Raw genomic sequence first — 21,684 nt, 5'->3', positions numbered from 1 at the left:
CTTGGATCACTGTCCTGTTTATGACCCAGTTTCAAACAAGCCGCAGCTGCAGGGCAGATGGTCGCCATATCACCGACAGGGGATGTCACGATCGAATCCGTGACCGCAAGGCGCTGAGCTCCTGTAGCGAGCCCACATCATCACTCCTTCACCACCATCCTGGCTAAATATGGGGCTGTGCATTTAGGCCAGGGGGGGAAATATAATTTGGTCAAATTTGGGATTAGCAGGTCAGAGCCATAAAGCTCTGTTTTTACAAAAATGGTTTAATCCAAAATAAGCACACTACAGTAAAACAGATTGATTAACCTACCTTTATTCCTACAGACACATGGGTGTGCAGTTGTACTAAAGGATTGTGCTGAGAACTCAGTGGTGCAGTAACTCATAGTTTCTGCATTCCTGTTTAACTTTTCTCTTTGGTTAAAGCTTCAAAAATTTATTCATTACACTTTTTGGTTTTAAAAAAGGTGCTTTTGTAAATTTTTTGCCACCGGTTACCTAAAAATCAGAAATCTCACCTGCTTGTTTTAGCACGAACCCGTGCTGACGGTTGGATTTTAGCAATGATTTGTAACACGGTTTTGAAGCGGTGCCGTTAGATAACATGACATAACATGACGTGACCCAATTTGGATTTCTCAACACAGAAAAGAGCCCCTGACTTTTTTCATTTAAGGTGACTATTGTTACCATTTACCATTTGGTTATTAATAACAAAATGCACAGCTTTATTATTATTATTATTATTATTATTATTATTATTATTATTTAAACCAAAACCAACAATTAATTAATATTAATTGGTATTACTCTAGGAAATTTCCGTCAGTTTTGTCTTTTATTATTTTTTTATGCTAATAAAACCATTAGAGCAATCATTATTATTATTATTATTATTATTATTATTATTATTCCTTTATTTAACCAGGAAAAGTCCCATTGAGATTAACAATCTCTTTTTCAAGGGAGTCCTGGCCAAGATAGTGGCAAAAGATTACATTACAATTTACATTACAGTTTACAATAACATCTATCTAAATTAGAATTTCATAAAACAGTTACAAACCATAGATCTCATTTCCAAACTTTTGAGCAATCGTTTAAAATGTCCGATCGGAATCAAATCCTTCAACTTCCAGTCATGTACTTCCAACATGATTATCTAATACCGCATAAACAAAATGCCAGTTTATTTTCCCAACTTCTCATTTATGTAAGCTTGGCTGAAAAGCATGACTTGCTCTTCTGCACAGGAACAATTCCCTTGGAAAATCAAACTGCAATAGAGAAAACGATTTCTCCTGAGGTCAACCTCATGCTGACCAAATGGCATGACGGCACATTGACATTTCTTTTCCCCAAAGGATAATTGAGGTTGAAATCCATCTTATTGCCTCTAATTGAAACGAGCGTCGGCAGACGTTGCAAACGGCGGGTTTGCGTGACAGCTCGGCTCGCCGTTCGGATTTGTGGATGCGGGTGAAGACAGATGCCTTGAAAGCTACGCCCGAGAGGTCAGACACATTCCTAAGTGCTGCAGAGTTCAGTGTTAAACATGAAGGTCAGCCCATTACATGTACCCTGCAGACGGCGTTCAGTCAACTGGCTCATTCCTGCCGTCTCCTCTGAAGTCATAATTCCCTGGCAGAAAAACAAAACGTCTCCAAAGATATATACGCTCGCATCGGCCCCGTTTGATCATATGTCAAAGACCGAGGCGGCGTGTTCGGAAATGAGATCCTCGCCTCCGCTGGAAGTTCAAGAAGAAGCCCTTATTTCTTTAACGCCACAAAAGACAAGCGGGCAGAGTGTGTTTTTTTTAAAGCTCGGAGATGGGATGAAAGTGTAGCAATCAATGGATCACGCAATCTCAAGAGAGTTTAGCACAACCTGTTTAAAACATTTGGTTCTCACCTTTTAGTTTCCTAACATTTTGATTGTTCCTTTTGTTTTTTTCAATTCAGTTCAATTAAATTTTATTTATATAGCGCCAATTTATGAAGCATGTCATCTCGAGGCACTTTACAAAGTCAAAATCAGTCAGATTATACAGATTGGTCAAAAATTTCCTATATAAGGGAACCAGTTGATTGCATCAAAGTCCCGACAAGTAGCATTCACTCCTGAAGAAGCGTAGAGCCACAGGAAGAGTCGTCTGCATTGTCCATGGCTTTGCAGCAATCCCTCATACTGAGCAAGCATGAAGCGACAGTGGAAAGAAAAACCACCCATTAGCGGGAAGGAAAAACCTCCAGCAGAACCGGGCTCAGTATGAACGGTCATCTGCCTCGACCGACATTTGACACGCCAATCTCATCTCGACCACCAAGGGGGATTTTCTGTACAGCTCTTAGGATGCTTACTGTCCAGTGACGGTCTCCTTGCTCGTTGCGTGTGTGCTCGCCGCATACAGACAAGCTAAACGCAGAGGTCAAATTCCTGTGTGCCTGAAGAGACACTCGCAAATGAATGATTGCTTTTTTTGTGTCGAGGCCAATAATTGGTTATAATTTCAGCATCTTGACCCATTTATCGGTTTTATCAACCTTTTAAGATTGCCAAAAATCACAAAGACATTTTTTTTAAAATCGACATTTTGAAACTTGACAGTATAGTGGCGTTTATATGTAACCCCCAGCAGTTGGTAATGCTGTCCACCTTTGACTGATCCCCATCCTCTAAAGGTGGGATCAGAGTATGTGACGGTGAACAGCATGGACCCAGGCTTCAAACTCAATGCTAGTCAAGCTTTTGGCAGCCATGGCCCGGTTCGCTCTCCCCCAGGGACCGCCGTGCATGTATGGAGTCTGCATATTCTCCTCATGCATGTGTGGGATCCTCCCACAGTCCGAAATCTCTGCGTCAGGCTATAACCGGCTCTTGCTCCTGCCGCTCAGTGAGGGAGTATGAAGAAAGGCGCGAAGGACTAACTATTGAGATATACATTATGCAAGAGGCTGTTTACAAGATAGACGATGATGGAAAGAAGGTCTGATTAATCGAGGCAAATTTATTGTAACCTCCTCTGCTTGTCCTGAGCACACGGCAGAGTTTGAAGCATTTGCGCGCATACACTGAATAAACAATGTTGAAATTGCGGTAAAATCTTTTTTCTTACAGTCCTGCAGTCATAACCTTGATGGTGAAAACGCCTTAAGCCAGAGATGTCAAACATACGGCCCGCGGGCCGGATCTGGCCCGCCGAACAATTTAGTCCCGCCTTGTGGCTAAATGCATTATCGTTATAAAAAAAAACGATAATGTGGCAATAAGATGCCACAAAGAGCTCATCAGATTTGACTTTCACAAGTGGACAAGATAAAAGGAAGAGAATGATAAAACAATTATTGAAAAAAACATGAAAAACATTTTTAAGTTCCAAAAAATGTGAATAAATGTTTTTCAACATTGTACAATCACTGTGATCAGTTCTTATGCATAATGCACTTAAGTAAATGTTTAACTGTGTAAAAGTATTGTTGAAATTGCACATACTTTTCTTAAAAACGCTGAGGTTATTCATAATATATATTGTAAAAGTGATATTAATTTAATATAAAAATCAAGTCCACATTTATTAGTTCTATTTAATCTTGCAATGAGTTTACTAGTGTGGCCCTCTTGAGATCAGATTAAGCTGAATGCGGTCCCTAAACCAAAATGAGTTTGACACCCCTGCCTTAAGCCCACCTTGTGCGTTCTGCCATAAGGTTTTTTTTTTTTTTTTTTGGGAATCCAGGCTCCAGGTCCGTCTGATGAAGGAGCGTGACCTGATTTGACCGACTTGTAAATATTTGCGTCATCTCTGCTGTCGAGAATGTCGACTTGTTGAACTCCTTGCTGCTCCCTCAAAATCCCGGCTGTAATGAGGGGAACCGTTGCTCTCGCTTCCAGGAAGGATAACGGAGCCGTTTAGAAAATGTGTGACCTGCTGGTGTCAGGGGGTAGATATGTGCCTAAGTCGCAATTTAAGGAATTAGCAATGTTTTAAGAAAAAATACTTGAGGGTCTTATCCAGGAATTTTAGGGGTTCAGTTCTGGCTCGCTGTGGGTGACGGAGCACCGAGTCATTACTCTAGCTTTGCTCTCGCAGTAAATTTGCATAAGCGAAATCATGACCAAGCTTAAATGGATCGTTCTCAATCAGCAGCCGGAGTTAGTCCGGCTTTAGGCTCCGCGCCAGGCCGCGTGCCGGTGAAAGAATGCAGGCTTAATTGTTTCTCCTTATAGACCGGCTCAAGTGACCATAACTCGACATGTCACAGTGCACGTCGGTCCTAACCGTGTTTTGCAAAACTGAGAGAGGGGGGGTGAGGGGGGGAGAGAGCCTAAACATCGCATTCCACGTAGGAGAAATCCACTCCAGGCAGGGAGAGAATGGGATGATGTGTTTGTCAGGAAGATCCACAGATGAGTAATCAAGGGTTTATGTGCCAGCAGAGCTAAACACATCAGGGAACAAAGCTGGAGCTGTCAAGCCGGCAGGAATTTCCAGGCTGAAAAACACTGTTCCTGATCAGGAAACGGGGAATACACAGGATGGGATTCAGCCGGAGAACATCAGAGACTGAAAACACACAAACTGAAGCTCCTTTCAGACATGGACCGTTTTTTTTTTTTCCATTGAACGGCCAACAGCTGAATAAATCTGTGTGGTGTCCAGAGGGGGTCCTGGTTGATTTTTGTTTTTCCCCTTTTCCTCTGTGACATTTTGCAAAAATAATCTGACTCAGTTTGACCAAATACTGTATGAGATAGATGACACCCAGCATGGTACTAATGTAAGCTGCAGCAGCCACATTTATAAGCTATTTAGGGGAATTGAGCAGATTACTAATTGATATTTTAATTAATGCATCTTTTTGTCTGTGTTGTCTCGATATACTCAGTCAGTACAACTCCTACGCCACCCTGTTAACCTCTTTATTCTCATATTTCTTGTTTTATCGCATGAGATGACTTGCATTAGCCGTTTGCTGTGTGTTTTTAAGTGTGGCAAGCGTCTCCTCATCTGCTTTACATCCTCCGCTGTATGACACCTTCAGATCTGCAGGGTACAGGAATGCTTTTGATCAGATGTGTAGCAGGTCCAGTTAGCAGACCGTCGGACAAACATGAAAACTCACATCTGTAGTAAAGCCCGATTGTGGTCACGGCCACATTAAATTTCTGTAGGTGCTGGCAGCATTTTTAAGCACGGATCAAGCGACCACGGGTAAAGATAGCTCCTCTGTTCTTGTTTTTATGAACAGGACCCCCCTCTGGACACCACACAGATTTATTTAGCAATGTCTTTATTTTTGAGAAATGACATTGCTATGTGACATTGTTTATCACCGTTCTGCAACATTGCAGTGTGGTTATTGTAACAGAGATTAAACATCAATTACAATGATTGCTTATAAAAGACCAAGGCCTTAAGCTCAAGAATCAGATCATTTCTGTCACTATATGGCATAATTTATTCAGTAACATCAGTGTTAAAACAGTTTTGCCCTCCCTGTGCCTAACTTATACGTTTTACTTGCAACACCTCACAATTAAATCACATATTTGAGCCAAATGATCAAGAAACTGAACAGTGTGACCTTTTCAGCGCGATGTGAGTTTTGGAGGAAATGACATTTTTTGTGTGCATTTAGGAACACGGCATGGCGTCTTCAAACAATGTAAAATATGCAAAATAAACATTCAGTAGTCCAATTTTACTTCAAAGTATTAAAAGTCTAGCTTGTTTTAAATGCCTTACCATGTAAAAGAAAGCGATATTTCATCTACTGGTTTATGAACGACTACAGCTTTTACTGTGCTGATTAATAATTATGGTGAGATGACTTGTTGTGTATGTGTTTTTAAAAGGGCTCCAGTGTTTTATTTCTGTTCATTTATTGTCCAACTTCAAGCAAAGGGCAATCATTGCATCCTTACCTTATCTTTGTTTCTCGTTGTGATCATGGAAGAGTGAGAAGTGCTGGTTTTCTGACCAGCTGTTAATCTTCCACCAGCGTGAGGATCTACATACTTCTCTTTGAAGCCATGTCGATATATTTTCCTACTACAAGTAATGTTGATGTTGATACTGATATTACAGCCACAGAACCTCGCTTCAAAAATATTCAAACAATCAATGTTGAAATTTTACACCTCAAGGAAAAAAAAATAATTCCTTTTCATTTATGCATTTTTTTTATATATATTTCTGGTGCCTCCTAAATTCATTCATGCATACTTCATAGTGAAAGTTACCCAGTGCATGTTTACCATCGGTGTTCACTGGCTGATGTTACCACTTTGGATGGCAGCTGGTGATATTGCCTCATAACCACTTAACTGATTGCATCTTTCAATGTTCCCTTAAAACCAGTTTTCTGGCATCACTTTCAGCATTTATCTTCTGATAAACACTGCTCTAGACACAAGCTAGTTGTTTGAAATATGCAATATGCAAAATACTTAGATTTAGGGCATTTACAGGTGCTCACTAAGCCACAAGTTTTTGGAGTAATATATTATATATTGGTGTTATTCATTGACTTTTTTGTCATGCTAGTGAGAGTGATGGAGTGCTTGAATGGTGGTTCAAAGTGTTTGTCCAACTCGGTTGTTCTTCTGGTTTAGAAAACACCAAGCAAGGGTAGGTAAATACGGCTGAAGCTAGATGGAGATCACAAGACATTTTAGACTCACAAAAAATATCTCTCACTAAATTATTTATTACCTAGTGAAAATAGGTGACATATTTTTCCATTGTATGCATTTATAAGCCCCAACATCAGGGCAGTGGGTGTGCAGCTAACAGCCAATCGTATCTGGAGGGCGTGAAGAAGACGAAAAGTGGTGATTTGTTCAAATTGCTTACTCCTCTCTTGCTCTGTCCGCCTAAAGCCAAACACACACACTTACACACACATCCTTGTTTTAAATTCAAAGTGAGGACCTTGCCTTGACTTGCATTCATTTCAAGCCCTTCCCATGGCCTAACCCTGACCTTTACCAGTATGTACCTAACCCTAAACTAAACCCAATTGACACATCAGTCCTATATGTAACCCCTAGCCCAGAAAAAAGTGAAGACCAAACAATGGTTCTCACTTTACGAGTAAAATGGGCATAACATGTTCTCACTCCGCTGCAAGTACAAGTACACACACACATGCACACAAAACTTTGATTCTTCTATTTGAAATTGAAAAGTTTAAGTTAATCAGTACCTTGGTACATCTTTAACATTCTGTTTAAATAGTACATTTATGCTTTTTTTTACTCAACATCTTCTACCTGTGTGAACATTTTTCATTTGCATGACAGTTTTTGGGTCCATTGAAATACCTTATTATACCTTTGTCATTTAAGGTATTCGTTTTGGCTTCATTCCCATTCTTTCTTTCTTTTTCTGGGCGAGTATATAAATCCAGTTTAGCTGTAAGGTGCTTTTTGTCAGAAACATCCTGGTTCTGATTGTCTTTTAAAGAAATACTGACCATAAGTTCGAATTATCAGTGTCAATTGGGTTATTATTTAAAAGAATTATATAAATTAAACCCTATTGGAACATTTTAATATATTGTGTGTAACACTCTGGAAAGCTCATTAGACTCTTCCGCCTTTGTTCAGATTCACATTTACTTCTCATACCAGATTAGTGGGTTTCCACAAAAGGAACAAAATCCGTTGTGGTTTGAATGGAGTTCATTGAAGGCAGAAGTGAGACCGAGAGCTGTAGCGCGCTCTCTAACTTGGCCAGAGTTCCCAAAAGGTGGTGGAGGAAGCACCTGTTCTGCAGCACATTATCTTACTGCGCTCTGAAGGGCTCAGCAGCCTGACACATGACCGCCATTGTACTGGTACACAAGCCCAGGATGAAGCTGTTTACCCAGGCTCTTTCATGCATCGCTTCGCGCGCTCACAAATGCGGTTTGATGCTTTGTGTTTGCTCATTCTAGACAAAACAAGATAACAGCCACAGTTAGAAAAAAAAAACCTTCCTGTTTATTTATTAGTTATGTGAAATTGGAGAATTAATGTAAATGTCTGAAGCACAGCCTTCTGTAAGAAAATAAGAAATGAAACCTTAAATGTAATCGGTTCTGTCAGGGAAAAGGCATTAATAAACACTCCCAGCTGCCCACAGATGTTGACCTGAGGACACGCTGAGTTTTAAGGAAGAATACAACCTTCAGGCTGTTCTCGCTGCATTTTTTTTTTTTTTTTTACAGTGCTGTAGAAGCAGGGCTCTTTTTACCTGCTATCGTCTTTAACAAAGACCAGGTTTCTTGAAGGTCAAATGCACATCTGCAGCCTGTGTGAAAGCCAGATGTGACCCTGTGGAAGGTTATTTGAAGGCGTCAATGTTATTCTTAGACTGAAGGACATCTAACTGAACCAATCTTTGTGTAAATAAATGTCTAGTTTTTGACATACCCTCTTTGATGGAGGAAAAAAAACTTCTTTATTTATTTTTTTAAACCAAACAGATTTTAAATCAAAGCTACAAAGACTAAGTACACTTAAACAGGGCATATGCTTTTTAATGCCTTCCTTTTCACATTTTAATCCATCAATTGTGGTCTATATTAAATGGAACTGCAATGCTTTGGTCTGAATTCCTCATTATTGTAGCTCACAAGCTCCTCCTGTGTCCCTGTTCTGAGGTGCATCTGAGAGAAACTAGTTTTAGTGCTGTCTCTTTAAATGCAAAGGGAACTTCACGTCCCATCGCCTTCCGGTATTCTACTCCACCCTGTTCGGCCATTTTTGTAGTCTGCTAGGGGGGGCAGTGTAATGAGTTGATTGGGTTGTAGTTACACCCATCAACCGAACATTTTCACTCATCCACTTGTAGCTTTGGCATCCTTCAGCTTGGACTACAAAATCACAGCGAAAAAAATAATAAAAATGGCAGATTTGTGAAATAGGTAAGCCTGAAGTCCATGACCTTGTATAGCAGCTTCACGGCACATATACTGTGACATAATTGTTCGAGAAACGTAATGGGGGGGAATAGATAAAACTGAACGGCTTGACAAACATGACCCACAAAGAATATAGATATATATTTCCGAAGCTCCTGAAGAGACTAGATTCAAATTTTATTCCAAAAAAATTTTGAAAAAACAAAACTGGACTTTTTTCTGAAGTTTGAAGACTTTTTGCATCTACAATTCAATCGTCTGGAGTAGTGTGGAGTTCCAAGCTTTATATTTTTGCCCAAAAGGCGTTGTTATGGCTTAGATAACATGCAAATTAAACCGAAACTGGTCCACCCCTTAGCAATGGGGAGTCGTTAGGGTCGTTATTGGCCTGGCTTACAGGGGAAATGTTGTGATCACCTGCATGGAGGTGAGGATTGGGGTGAAAATCGGAAGGAATCAAACCTATAGCTGTGTTGTAAGTTTTAAGTTGTTTTCTCACAACTTAAATGGCTTCCTCAACCCCCCCCCCCCCTTTCGAACCATCTTTCTTCTTTGTCCAAAATGTGAACATTTTGGTCCTCAAAAGAGTGTCCTTTGTCCTTAAGGTGTAGGTGGACAGCAGAGTCTTGTCCTGAGGTGGTAGCTCTCCTGTGTTGAGCCATGCGTCAAATTTTATGGACGCCTAGAGACTCCATGTACACAATGTGCTTAAAGGATATAAAAAAGTTGTCATCCACTTCTTTGTTTCTTTTAAATTCTTGCCTTTAGTTCCTAGTTTAAACCATGCACCACAGACTTGTTTTTGTATTTCTGAGCCCAGCTGTATGAATTGTGAGAATAGGAAGAGATTATTATGGTCTGATAATGTCTGTTTGCACTCAGATCTTTCACACTTTTCTCTAAGAGGAAAGTACGCCTGGACGATATTAGAAAACATGTATTTGCAAACTTATTGTTGAATATTGCAATGGCGATCTTGGTTAGGAGTAACTCACATTTTCATGTCTTTGCTCCTCCTTTTTTATCTTTACAATTTGCCCATCATTTTCTGTGAGCATTTGCGTCTTAGCTAGTAGCAAGTACGTGTGGTCTGCATCAAGGGTGCTTAGAGAACATCCAGCTGGCCCAATATATTATTGGGTTGCAGAGGGAGAATGCAGGGGAGTCGATATTTGATACGCAAACGCATCCAAGCAGTTCTTTGCAGTCGCGAGATTGCAAACACTGATATTGCGATGGTGAACGCGATTAAATAAATCATGCTGCTCCAGTTGACTGATTGTAATTGATGTTGTAATAAATTTTTTTTAAAACTCCGAATCCACTGCTCACCACGTCACCCTTTTTTATTTGAATCAGTTATCTTACATCTACTCTGTTGCATCAGTTTTGGAAGTCATCCTGACATCAGTAGAGTTTATTATGCAGTAATGAATTTAATACCGTTAAAACGATTGAAATTTCAGTTCTGCTGTTCAAAACCGTAAATAATCAATTTGTGAAAATTCCTGGACTTTCCTCGGATTACTAAAGGGAATTTTCTGCTCTTGTTTATATTTCACAAAAGAACTCTTTTTAGATGTGGATGATTTGTTGTTGTATTAACCTACTTTAAATAACTCTGAAATACTTCAGTGTGTGTTTAAGGGCTAAGACCCCCCCGGATGCTTTTTCTTTTTTTTTCTTTTTTTTTTTTAGATGGATTGGTTTAAATGTGATTTATTCCTACAGAGGAATGCCGAATCCCCCAGCGGGATTCATTTTATTTCCCTTTGTCTACAAGTTTCATGTGGTAAAGTTGCTGCATGTTTTTAGTTTATGCTTTGTATTCAGGATGAAGTATTTGCCCTGAAGTGAACAAAATCTCTCCAAGGTATGTTTGTGAACAGTAGGGTTAAAGGGGGTTAAAGCAAACTTTTCCAGATGAGTTTATTGGTGGATTGTATCGCTACAAAATTAGCCTTTTATGTTGCAGGTTCTTTTTCTGGTGTTGCATTTCCTACACATGTGGTACTTATGAAGCTGAAAATGAGGTAGATGGCTTTATACTGTTTGACTAGATTACTTTTTTCCATTGATTGTCCTTGATCGCGGTCTTCTAAAAATAACCCTAAATTGGACCATGTGTGCTGAGTGTTGCATAACATTGCCGCAAAAATCCTCAAAAGTGTTGGCGACAGTCGTGAAGCAGAGCTTTGGAAACCGGCACCTCAAAGCTTTAGGTCATAAAAAACCGGAGCCGTGGTGCAGCGGATGAAACCTCTTGCAGCCACTGAATAGTATTTGAATAGCAGTGTTATTATGGTCATGTTGTTGACAGTTTGGTTTCTTGTAATCGTCATAATGACCTTGACCGAAGAAGCCAAGTTTGAGGGAAACGAGCGCGTGCACGCTCGTGCGCCAAAGCTCCCCAGCTGGAGCAGAAACCTCTGGTTGTTTTGTCCGCTGCTCATCCTGCAGAGCAGATAAAGTCGGCCAGGCAGCATGCCATTGACCTTTTCACCCCCTCCCAGTCCCTCTCGCACCCCTGACACCTTGCATTGCACTTTCCGTCATTGTGTTGTCTTCCTGCCATGAGCGTTTTTCTATATGTATGAGGAAAGAATGGGGTGGAGGGAGGGGGGGATCATGGAAATACACGTTGTAGCATCAGTTTTCCTCAATATATTGCCCTGAAAGCCTATCTAAATCTCCTCGTCAATGTTATTCTGAGATTTTATTATTCTCTGTTATTGTTTTTAAATTCCTTTCTAGATTACAGGTCACATGTTGCGCTTTTATGTTTGTACCATTTAAGCTTTCTTTTTTTTTTATGTGTCCTTTCTGTATTTTATGCATCAGCCAGTTGATGGTCTCGATGTACAACAAGGTTGTTTTGAAAGGCTACAGATTCAAACCAACTTAAATCTTTTGTGAAAACTTTCCTAGTTTAGAGTCTTTTTAATGAGATTCTGGAGAAAGTTCCAGAGTGGTCAGAGTTTTCTCCGTTTCCCCCACCCTTACCCGTTACTTGGCGCCGTTTCTTACTCCTACACTTTGTCCTTCCTCTCCAAGGACAAAGTCAGCTGTTTGGAAAGTCATGGCCAAGAAACCTAACTACAGTGAGTGCCACTCATTGCTCTTGTTAACGCTGTTTTGAATGTATAGTTGGCACACTATGGGTAGCACGTCCTTAAATCAGCAGATTACAGGCTGGCTACCTGAACCAACCAATGACCCGAGTGATAAGCAGCTAATATTAGCGTGTTCAGCTTCAAGTGACCATGCCGTTAAGAGCAAAACAGATAGAATTGGTAATCTTCTGATCAATATACGCATTTACCTCAGAGCCACTACTAAAATTAGTAGCGGTTTTATTCTGGATCAGCGTTGATAAATGGCTATCTTTACATGGACAAAAGTAATCGGAATAAAGGGCCGAACAAAATAAAAATGTGTCATGTAAACACGGCAATTGAAATATATTGTGATCGGATTAAGATCAATTGAAGTGAAATTGTAATCTGAATCAGAGGGGTGGTTTATGCCCTTTGATAATCCGATCAGCATGCATGTACGTTTTTTTATGCTGTCAGGATCAAGTTATTCCGAATGGGCAAACTGACCTGAGTGCGCATGTATACCCGAAAGCAAAACTGTTGGTGCTCCCAATACAACCTTTCTATCCAAAACACTAAAAGCTCAAAATTATTATTTATTCAGTAAAATTTCAGCCGTAATTAGAACCTTGTGCAAGTCCAGCCTCAATGCTTGTAAGACAAATGAACTCGTATAATACTGCTTTGTTTATTACAATTTGTTGTTCAGCAAAGACGGAAGTTCTTCTTCTGGGGTTTTTGTAGGGATATTTGATAACAGGGCATGTCAGAGTGGCTGTATTCTGAATAAAGTCAGTAGCATAAAAAAGGCACATTATGATGGGATTGATTGTGTGCACATGTAAACGGTATGATCCGATTATTTCTTGGTTTTTAATCCGAATACATTTCATTTCGATCGTGAAATTTTGTGCATGTAAACATGGCTATTTAATAGGCGTTTTTAGAAGAGCTAACAATAGCATTCTTCGTTTAAAGGCTGTTAAAAACTGAAAAACGAAAAAAAAAAAAAAACGACTGAAAAGATTTAGCTATTTTCAGTATCAGTTGGTTGTTTTAAGTTGAAGACCTAGGAAATCGAGACAAGGAAGGAAAACAAACCAAAATGTGTTTTCTACGACGTGTCGAGACATGTTAGCGGTTCATTCAGGCTGTAAGAGAGCTCACTCTTTCAGCAGATAATAGGAAGGCCACACTTAATACGTCACACATGCTGGGTTTTATCTTTCTTGAGCTTTTCCCTGTCATGGAACATGCTAGATTTTGTAGTGTTTGCACATTTTAGAGTTAAAGGAACAATAAGTAATAATGAAATCTAATGGTTAAAAGCGGAACAACATATACACTGGTGGGATTTCACGGAGACCCACCATTAACATGACAGTCCAAAGTTGTTTTGACCCAGTAGCTGCTCTATCACACATAGCATGATGTCACCTTTGCTATTAATACAAATAATTATCGGGCCAGTCACAGCAGGAAGGTACAGGAAATTTGATGAAACTGGACTTGACCAAAATCTGTATCGTCAAGTTAAAACCTCAACACAACAACTCATTGGAATTACTTTTGCACTGTTTAATGAGGATGCTCTTTACGCAACTCTGTTTTTAAATATAAAACACTCGAAAATTTCCTTAAGATGACAGGCAAATAATAACTCCCATTCAGCCATGGTGCATTGCAGAGCAGAAGAGCAGAATCAGTTTCTCAACCAAATCTCACTGATGTGCTCAGAAGGCCAGGATGTGATGACATAAGTGGAGGGCATAACGCAAAAAAATGTAACATGATGGAAAAAGACATGAGACCAAAAGCACTGTTCATGGTGAGGGATTTTGGATTATTACTGTTTCGTACATTTTATTCTCTTCAATTGATTTGTTTCTTTTCAGTAACCTAATAGGTTTCTGTTTTGTTAGATTTTTATAAATTTGTCAAAGTTTAATGATGTGTGAGAAAACCACCATTTTTGTTTATTCAGTATTCAGAGCACGCAGCACATTAAACTGTTAAAGTATAATGACGTGCCTCTTTTAAAATTCAGTATATTGCAAAACAAATTAGCCCTTCGTGTTATGGAAAGACCTTCTTGATACAAGAGAAAACTTGGGTTTTTAAGAAAATGACCACTTATGAATTAATCGTTAGTCGATCAATAAGATCAATCAACTTTAGATTAACTCATTAATCAATATCTGGCATCCCTAGTAGTCATCCATTAAAATAATCAAAATCAGGTGTTCCAATCACTGGACACAGGTGTATAAAATCAAGTGCCTGGGCATGCAGACTGTTTCTACAAATATTTGAGAATCCCAGCGCTCACTCCTAAATATCCATAGGCAAATGTCAGTATGTTATTATAACAAAGTGGAAGTGAGCGGTAATGTGGACCAACGTCATATTGAACCCCTATGGATTTAGGACGGGATCTCAGTGACGGTCATATGTGAGTCAAGGCAGGTGAGTGAATAGCTACTTTTGGCAATATAGTGTAGATCTGGCTCCAATTTCTTTTTCAATCTAAATATAGATATGATGATAAGGTATTTTATGTTATCCTACTGTAACAATCTCACACTGGTTCATGCAAATGCAATTCTAAAAGGCTTGTTGAAGTTTTTTATTTTTTTCTTTCATCCCTTTTAGACCGTTAATGGCACAGGGGACCCTGGGATAGTCAACTATGAGGAGAGAAAACTTGTAAAGAGTTTTGTGGCTTCTCTCACTCAGATCTGCAACTCTACTGCCAACCGTGTTTGATCGATTTTGTGGTTTCGAGCTCATTTGTAGTAACGGAAACCCTTGGGAGGGTTTCGGATTCTCCAGTCTGTTTGTGTTTCCACAGTTACACCACGTTAATGTGCAGACAGAACACTGTAAATCTTTTGTGCGGTAACAAGAGCGCGAAGAAGGCGACGCTGAAGACGCAAGCCGGTGCTGCCTCTCTGCCTTCGGTCCTGAGTCATCTTTAGCTGTGTTTGCTGCTCCAGTAACAGCCAGCCTGGACCAGCTTGAGCAGGCATTACTGTCCAGTCATAGCAAAAGAATGTCATCTTATCCTGCCCTGGCAATAGTCTCCCTTTGTTTTGTTTTTTTCCTCTTTTTTTTTTTTTTAATTGTTGCTCATTCTTGGCTTTAGCAGCTCTCTCTGCCTATCAGGTGCTACAGTCCCAGTTGCTGAATTGTGCAGTTGCAGATCTGACTTGCCAAGCCGCGGTTTCATCTGCTTTGACATCAGCAAGTGTGTCCCAGAGTTCCTATGTCATTTGATTAGGGTCTAATTTGGGAACAAGAGATGCCCTTTCTCTCTGTACCATGTGGGGGGTTTCTACGCGTGGGCATGCAGTGTTTAAAGGCCAGCTTTCCTATGCATTGACCTTTGCACGCGCTGCGGCGGATGACTCTGCAGTGCTACAGCTGAATGTACGGCATACCTGATGCTGCTTTTACTTGTCGTTACACGGGCTCCGTCAAGTGTCCCTGTTATTGTCTGTGGCTCTGTTGCTCAAAGGGCAAAGCTCACACGAGTGTTTTTCCATGGGTTTTTTTTCTTTCTTTTGCCTGGTAACCTTTTCACAAATGATTAGTTTTCCTCCTTGTAAAAACTCACAATTTCAACCACCTGGCTTGTTTCTTATACTTATAAATGTGTTATATGAGTAAACACATGGATGTTTTTTTTTTTTTTGTCTTATGTACTTGTGTGCATACCCAGTACTGACCAGTAGAGACCATGTATTCTTAAAATAACAGATGCGGGAAGCATGACAGAACTACCCCCCCACTGCACTAATTAAGGACAGACACTGAAAGCACCAAAAACTATCTAATAGACATATGAATGTGTTCTTGCACGTACTGGAGATTCATGCCAAGTTCAGGTACTACCGACTTCTGGTGTTCTTTAAGGTCTACTTGAATACCGCAGAAAATTAAGGAATTACAAGGTTCGCTCTATTTATGCATCAAAGCATGTGTCCTGAATCTGATCCTTAATCAGATTGTAAATAAACCAGAGATGCTCCGATGGACCACTACCAATTCCCAATTCTGTTTGTGCTCTGACCAGGGACTCAGGTTTTTATTTCTGTTTTTACAACGACAACCCATGAAAGGGAAAAATGTGCTTCAGGTTATTTTAATAGATGTAGTCGTTTTGTATCCAATAAAAACTGAAGGAGTTACAAGATTGTTCCAGTTATGCTCCCTAGCCATTATCAGTACAGATCAGTTGACCAGAGAAGCCAACTGATGAGTTCAGCTTTTACAAAAAAAAACAAAAAAAAACTTTCTTCCCTTTTTATAGATGTAGACAAAGATTTGTGGGTTTGAAAAAAAAAACGCTTAAATGTTCAAACTTAAGTCTGAGGCAACCCAAGAGAAACACTTTCCTAAGAATATGAACTAAAATTGGAATCTGCAAGTGAAATCAGCAGAAAAAAAAAATAGTAAATCTGATTTGGCCCAACTCATTCAAGTCAAAATGTTTGTACTATTTTAAACTCTAGGACACTTAGAGCACATCTAATGGAATATTTTGTCCTTATATGTTCATATGCACACTCACAAAATGCATATCTCTGGTGATCTTCTTGGCTATTTCCAAATGTGTTCATCTCCTTTATGACAACAATGAATGGAATAGCTGGAATAGTTTAGGAAGAGCTCAGTGCACACACACGAACATGCACACACCCCACCACAATGCAGTTTTTAACAGATTTCCTGTGGGCTATTGTATCTGCTGGAAGATGGTGGCATCCTGGTCCAAACCTCCGGGTTGAACGAGCCAAATCCCTCCCTCTCTCCTTCTTTTCCTCACTTCCCCTCATAATCCCTCTTTTCCTGTGCTCCTTCTCTCTAACTCCATTGCACATCTCTTCCGCTGTTGCTTTTTTTTTTTTTTTAGCTAAGCTACCTTACATGTCCATTTACCCATTTTTCCATCTGTTTTGCTGTTGCCCACCCTTACTGTCAGCCTGTCATCTCTCCACCTCCCCTCTCTTACACCAAAGCGGCAGTCTAAACAACATTTTTTTAGAGCCAATTGAGCCTCCAGCAAAAACAGAGAGAAACCAGACACAAACACTCAACTCTCTGACCTGCCTACCTTTAGTGTTCAGCCCCCCCCCACCCCTTTTTTTTTGTGGCACTCTCATTTTCAAAGTTTAGTAAATCCCATCTATACATGTCTGTCTGAACGCTGAACCACAGAAACCTTGTTTTTTTGTCAAACTGCAGATGTTTTGTGTCGGCTCTCTAAATGACTCACTCCGTCGCTTTTGAGACTTTAATCCATTTTAAGATGTGTTTTATTATGGTAAGAGTATTTCTGACTGTCTGTGCCCAAATGGTTTCATAAAATGTGCTCACTTCTGGCACGCTTTAGAGAATTTGTGCAATCCTTAAATTCTCAGTAAACAACGTGTTGGACAATATAAATAGTGCATTATTTCAGTGTGACTGAAGGGGAAGGGTGTTTTGTTGTGAAATCATTAGTCAGGCCTGCTTTACTGAGCTGTAAGTAGAACCCAGTGTGGTTTAAGCTTTGACCCACACGGATATAATATCGGGAATATATTTTACTTGCAAACAGAAAAGTTGGACTTTTTTTAATAACAAAAGTGCTCATGTTCTGGCTGTAAGATGAAAACAGTGTCTGCTAATTTAATGCACTTTGATGGTATGTCACCAAGCTCCTTGGTGCTTTTCTATCAATCCGAATGCAAATGCGCTGTGTCGTGTGGCTCTGATGATTTTCAGGGGAAAACACACAGTAATCACGCTGCTTCCTGCTCCGTGGCGTGCTCAGTAGACGTAATTGCCGCACTGGAGCAGGATGTCCTGCCTGTGCTTTCTGGAACGCCATTGGGTTTATCCATGACGTTATGAAGCCATGCGCTGATGCCCATATGACTTCACAACGTCATGGCATATGCGCCCTGGGAATATCTGCTTTGAATATATTCCCAGGGAACATTTTTACAGTCATGGAATGAGCTCGTTTCTCTGGGTACAGATATGAAGTGACACAAAGGACTCTCTTAGCCACTAGCCTCCAGGGCCCACATTTATCACGTCTCCGCCGCCACGCACGACAAATCAGGACGGTAATGAAGGTAAGATAAATCACCAAAGCGAACTGCAGCAAACAGGGACATGCAAGAGTCACCAAACCCCCCTGACAACCATTAGACCCCATGTACCAACCGGCTGTCTAGGAGGCATGGCATGAAAATGTCTTCTGTCCTATCAGCTCAAGCGTAAAGATGAGGAAATCCCTAGATGCTGCTGAAGCTTTATCTAAACCAGTGTGATTTGCTCAGATGAGATTATGGTTGAGTTTTTAAGCAAAAGAAAACAACAATAAAGCGCTACAAGTTGGTCTGACAGAGAAGAACCTCATATCCACTGTTAAGCACGGTAGAGGACCCCATGATGCTGTGGGGCTGTTTATCTGCCAAAAAGCCCCGGGAACCTTGTTCGAACTCATGCTGCCATGAAGTCTTTGAAAACCCCAGACATTTTACAAAAAGACGCGGCGGTCTCTGCAAGACACGTAAAAGATGGATCATCTTTAAATCTTTCAGGAAAATAAGCATCTTAAAGAAATACAGTCAAAATAACACAAAAACAGTCCACCAGAATCCTATATAAAAGATGTGGTGCAGCAAAGAGAACATTGTGTTGGAGAGAAGCCAGAACTTTAATCATTCAATTAAAATTTAATCAATTCAATTCTGTGAAATGTTTAAAAGAGAATACAAAATGCTGAAAAAAGGATTTTAAACCCTTTTAACTCGGGGGGACTGGTACACATTTACCCATTTTAACTTTTACAGTGTGAGAATTGGCTGCTGTGTTTATTTTATGGCTTTTACACATAATTAGCAGGTATGCAATGTTTGGGTTTTTTTTGTTTTGTTTTTTTAATGATCTTTTTCCTGAATGTCTTCATAGTTCTGCCAGCCTGGAGGTTGGAGGATATCTCGAGAAAGGAAAGCGCCCACCTTCTTCACCGTCGTGCTGACAGACATCGATTCAGACCGATACTACTGCTCCTGCCTCACTTTCTATGAGGCTGAAGTGAATCTACAGGTGAGACTTGCTACCCCGACTCTCACTCAGCTTCTAGGTGTGTTGATTACAAGGAGTTTTTTTGTGTTTTTTTTTTTAACCAAATCCAACAACAACAGGAAGTGTGAATGTTGAGATTTAAATCTCCTATAAGAATACAACCATAACTCATGAGGCTACCATTGCACCCTGGTTCGCTTGCATGTCTGTCAGGAAACCTTGAGGCTATCGCAGTTGGCAGTGCAGCGGGACTCACTCTGTTAGCAATTTCAGCCTTATTTAGTTTGTTTTTTTGGAACCTGTTTGGAGGTTGTTGTGTGTGTTTTTTTTTTTTTTTTTTTACATTCAGGAATGCCTGTCGCGTGTGTGATGTCTTCCAGGATTTCAGGCATTATTTGACAGCAAGAGCCATTTGCGATCCTGTCTAATAAATTTTGACTTGGCCGATGGTTTGTTCTTGTGAAAGTGAGAAAGATGGACCTGTGCTCCCTCCAGCAGTGTTCGTTTGTTTACACGTCCACAAAACATTGGGTTTGACAACAGATTAGCGGTCACGGCATAAATGTTCAGAGCTCTCATTAATTATTGATTACAACACACATGTTTGAAAGAGAACATTTTATACTCTAGAATGAACTTGTTAATCTGTGTTTCCACCAAAAAAGCCCAGAGAATACCGAGGTAATTGTTTCACTGTGTTGAAGGCCCTTTGTAGGAGGCCTTTAGACGGCGCCTGTCCCCCTGCCCAGGGTGACTTCACATCCTTTCACATGTGGACAGCAGTCGTCAATCACATTCCAGTTAGTTCGGCGAAACCTTTGCACGTTAAATTTGAAAGGCGGTCATGCTTGAAAAATCTGCGTCCACTTCAGACAAACGCAACCCCGAGTCGTTTTAGTGGAATTTTTGAAATGAGTCTTTTAAGATTTCCACATAATTGTACCTCAGCTTGTGGTAATCAAAAAGAATAGCCCGGACTTCTCTCTTATTTTTTACTAAGCACGCTTTCTGATCTAATCGGAAGCATCAGGGCAGAAAGGGTTTACTTTAATAAGGCGCTTTAAGGGAAGAAAATGACCAAAATGAGAGCAATTGTTTGCTTTTCTTAAGAATTTTTGCAAAGGGGCTAATCTACAGACCCCCATTGCTCATCACTGCTTTGTAAAACCCGTCTGATATGGATGAAAACATGTTGCAGATTGTGCTTGAACTGCACGATACCAGACAGATCACACGATCGCGGCCTCATCATCTGTGTCCGGTGTGGGCAGGGAGGCCCCATCCAGTATTATTAGCATTCCATTCTCAATGGTGATTCTTTATATGTTGATTGTACGCACTGATAATGCAATGGCAATACATTCTCGGTACAATGTGTAGCCACTGATTACCGTAACATTCATTTACAGTTTCTGTTTGCTTCCCATTAACTTTAAATTTAACCTATGAGATCAAGTTTCACTCTCGCATTTGCAGGACAAATCGAGCTTTGGCAGCACAACCAATAGTTTATTCAGAATCAGAATCAAGTTTAATCGCCAAGTAGGTTTGCACTTACAAGGAATTTGACTTGGTGTTGATGGTGCAGACAAAAAATAAAAATACAATAAAATAAAATGGATATCTATACAGAAGCTATATACACTCATTAAACTGTGCGTTAATGTAACGCAGTTATCTTTGCAATCATTTGATCAAATGCCTGATATTTACCAGGCACAGTGACCTGCACATAATATATTGGGGGAACATCATTGAAAAATATATTTATTTCATTATTATATAGATTCAATTTTGTTTAACATTTCAAGCGTTTATCTGGTTTTTAAAATGTATTCAAAAAAGGGGGCATATTAATGAACGTACATATCATATGTAAATATGCCAGATTGTAACCATTGGCTAATTTCCATCTGTAGTCCTTGGACAGGTTGATATTAACATTAGCTTTTAGTGCTGGAGCTTACACCCAAAGTTAAGTTTCTCTGAAGACCTGAATATTGCACACATACAGTTATATTTCTAAAACAGAAATATTATGTAATGTTCTACACAACGATGACTGCTGACGTGTCAGTTCTCTAGTTACTAGTCTAGCAGAGCTCAATCAACACCCCAAAAAAGGGTGTTGGTTGAGCTCTGCTAAAGGTCACCGCTAAGGATCCAGCCGTTCAGAGTGCTGTTATCTGAGCATGCTAATGGAAAGTTGTGAGGAAGGAAAAACTGCAGATCCAGGACATTGTTCACCACTGTTGCTTCATTGTACAGTGGAGAAAATGACTGTGTGTCCATTATATGTTGAGCAAACATGGTTGAGTGAAATTGCCATTTCCTGACAACGTGTTCAACATAATTTTTTATGGTTAAAGAAATTGCTGACTGTATGTAGTTCTCTAAACTGGAGCAGTCACTAGGGCTGACTTTTATTCAAGCATAACACAAAACAAATAAAAAACACTTTTGTGTTTATTTCAGGTTTTTACTTGTCTTCAGTTTTGATGATAGTCAAGTAAAGACAATAGGCCAAATGTTTATGCAGGCTAAACTGACATTTGGTGAGGACACGTCGATAATAAGTACTGCTCTTT

General features: G+C 39.9%; 1 protein-coding gene across 2 annotated transcripts in view; it reads left to right on the top strand.

The window, feature by feature from the left end:
* sbf2 (SET binding factor 2) overlaps positions 1-21,684 on the top strand; it is a 126,923-nt gene that overhangs the window by 33,081 nt on the left and 72,158 nt on the right. For both annotated transcript variants that reach the window (XM_036130721.1, XM_036130720.1), the window contains exon 3: positions 18,980-19,117. In XM_036130721.1, coding sequence (XP_035986614.1) covers positions 18,980-19,117 — 138 coding nt within the window. The remainder of the gene's footprint in view (positions 1-18,979; positions 19,118-21,684) is intronic.

This window comes from Fundulus heteroclitus, unplaced genomic scaffold (assembly GCF_011125445.2).
Source record: "Fundulus heteroclitus isolate FHET01 unplaced genomic scaffold, MU-UCD_Fhet_4.1 scaffold_38, whole genome shotgun sequence".
In the NCBI taxonomy this organism is placed as follows: domain Eukaryota; kingdom Metazoa; phylum Chordata; class Actinopteri; order Cyprinodontiformes; family Fundulidae; genus Fundulus; species Fundulus heteroclitus.
Note: the sequence above shows the minus strand (reverse complement) of the source record. Positions and strands in the feature narration are given on the sequence as shown.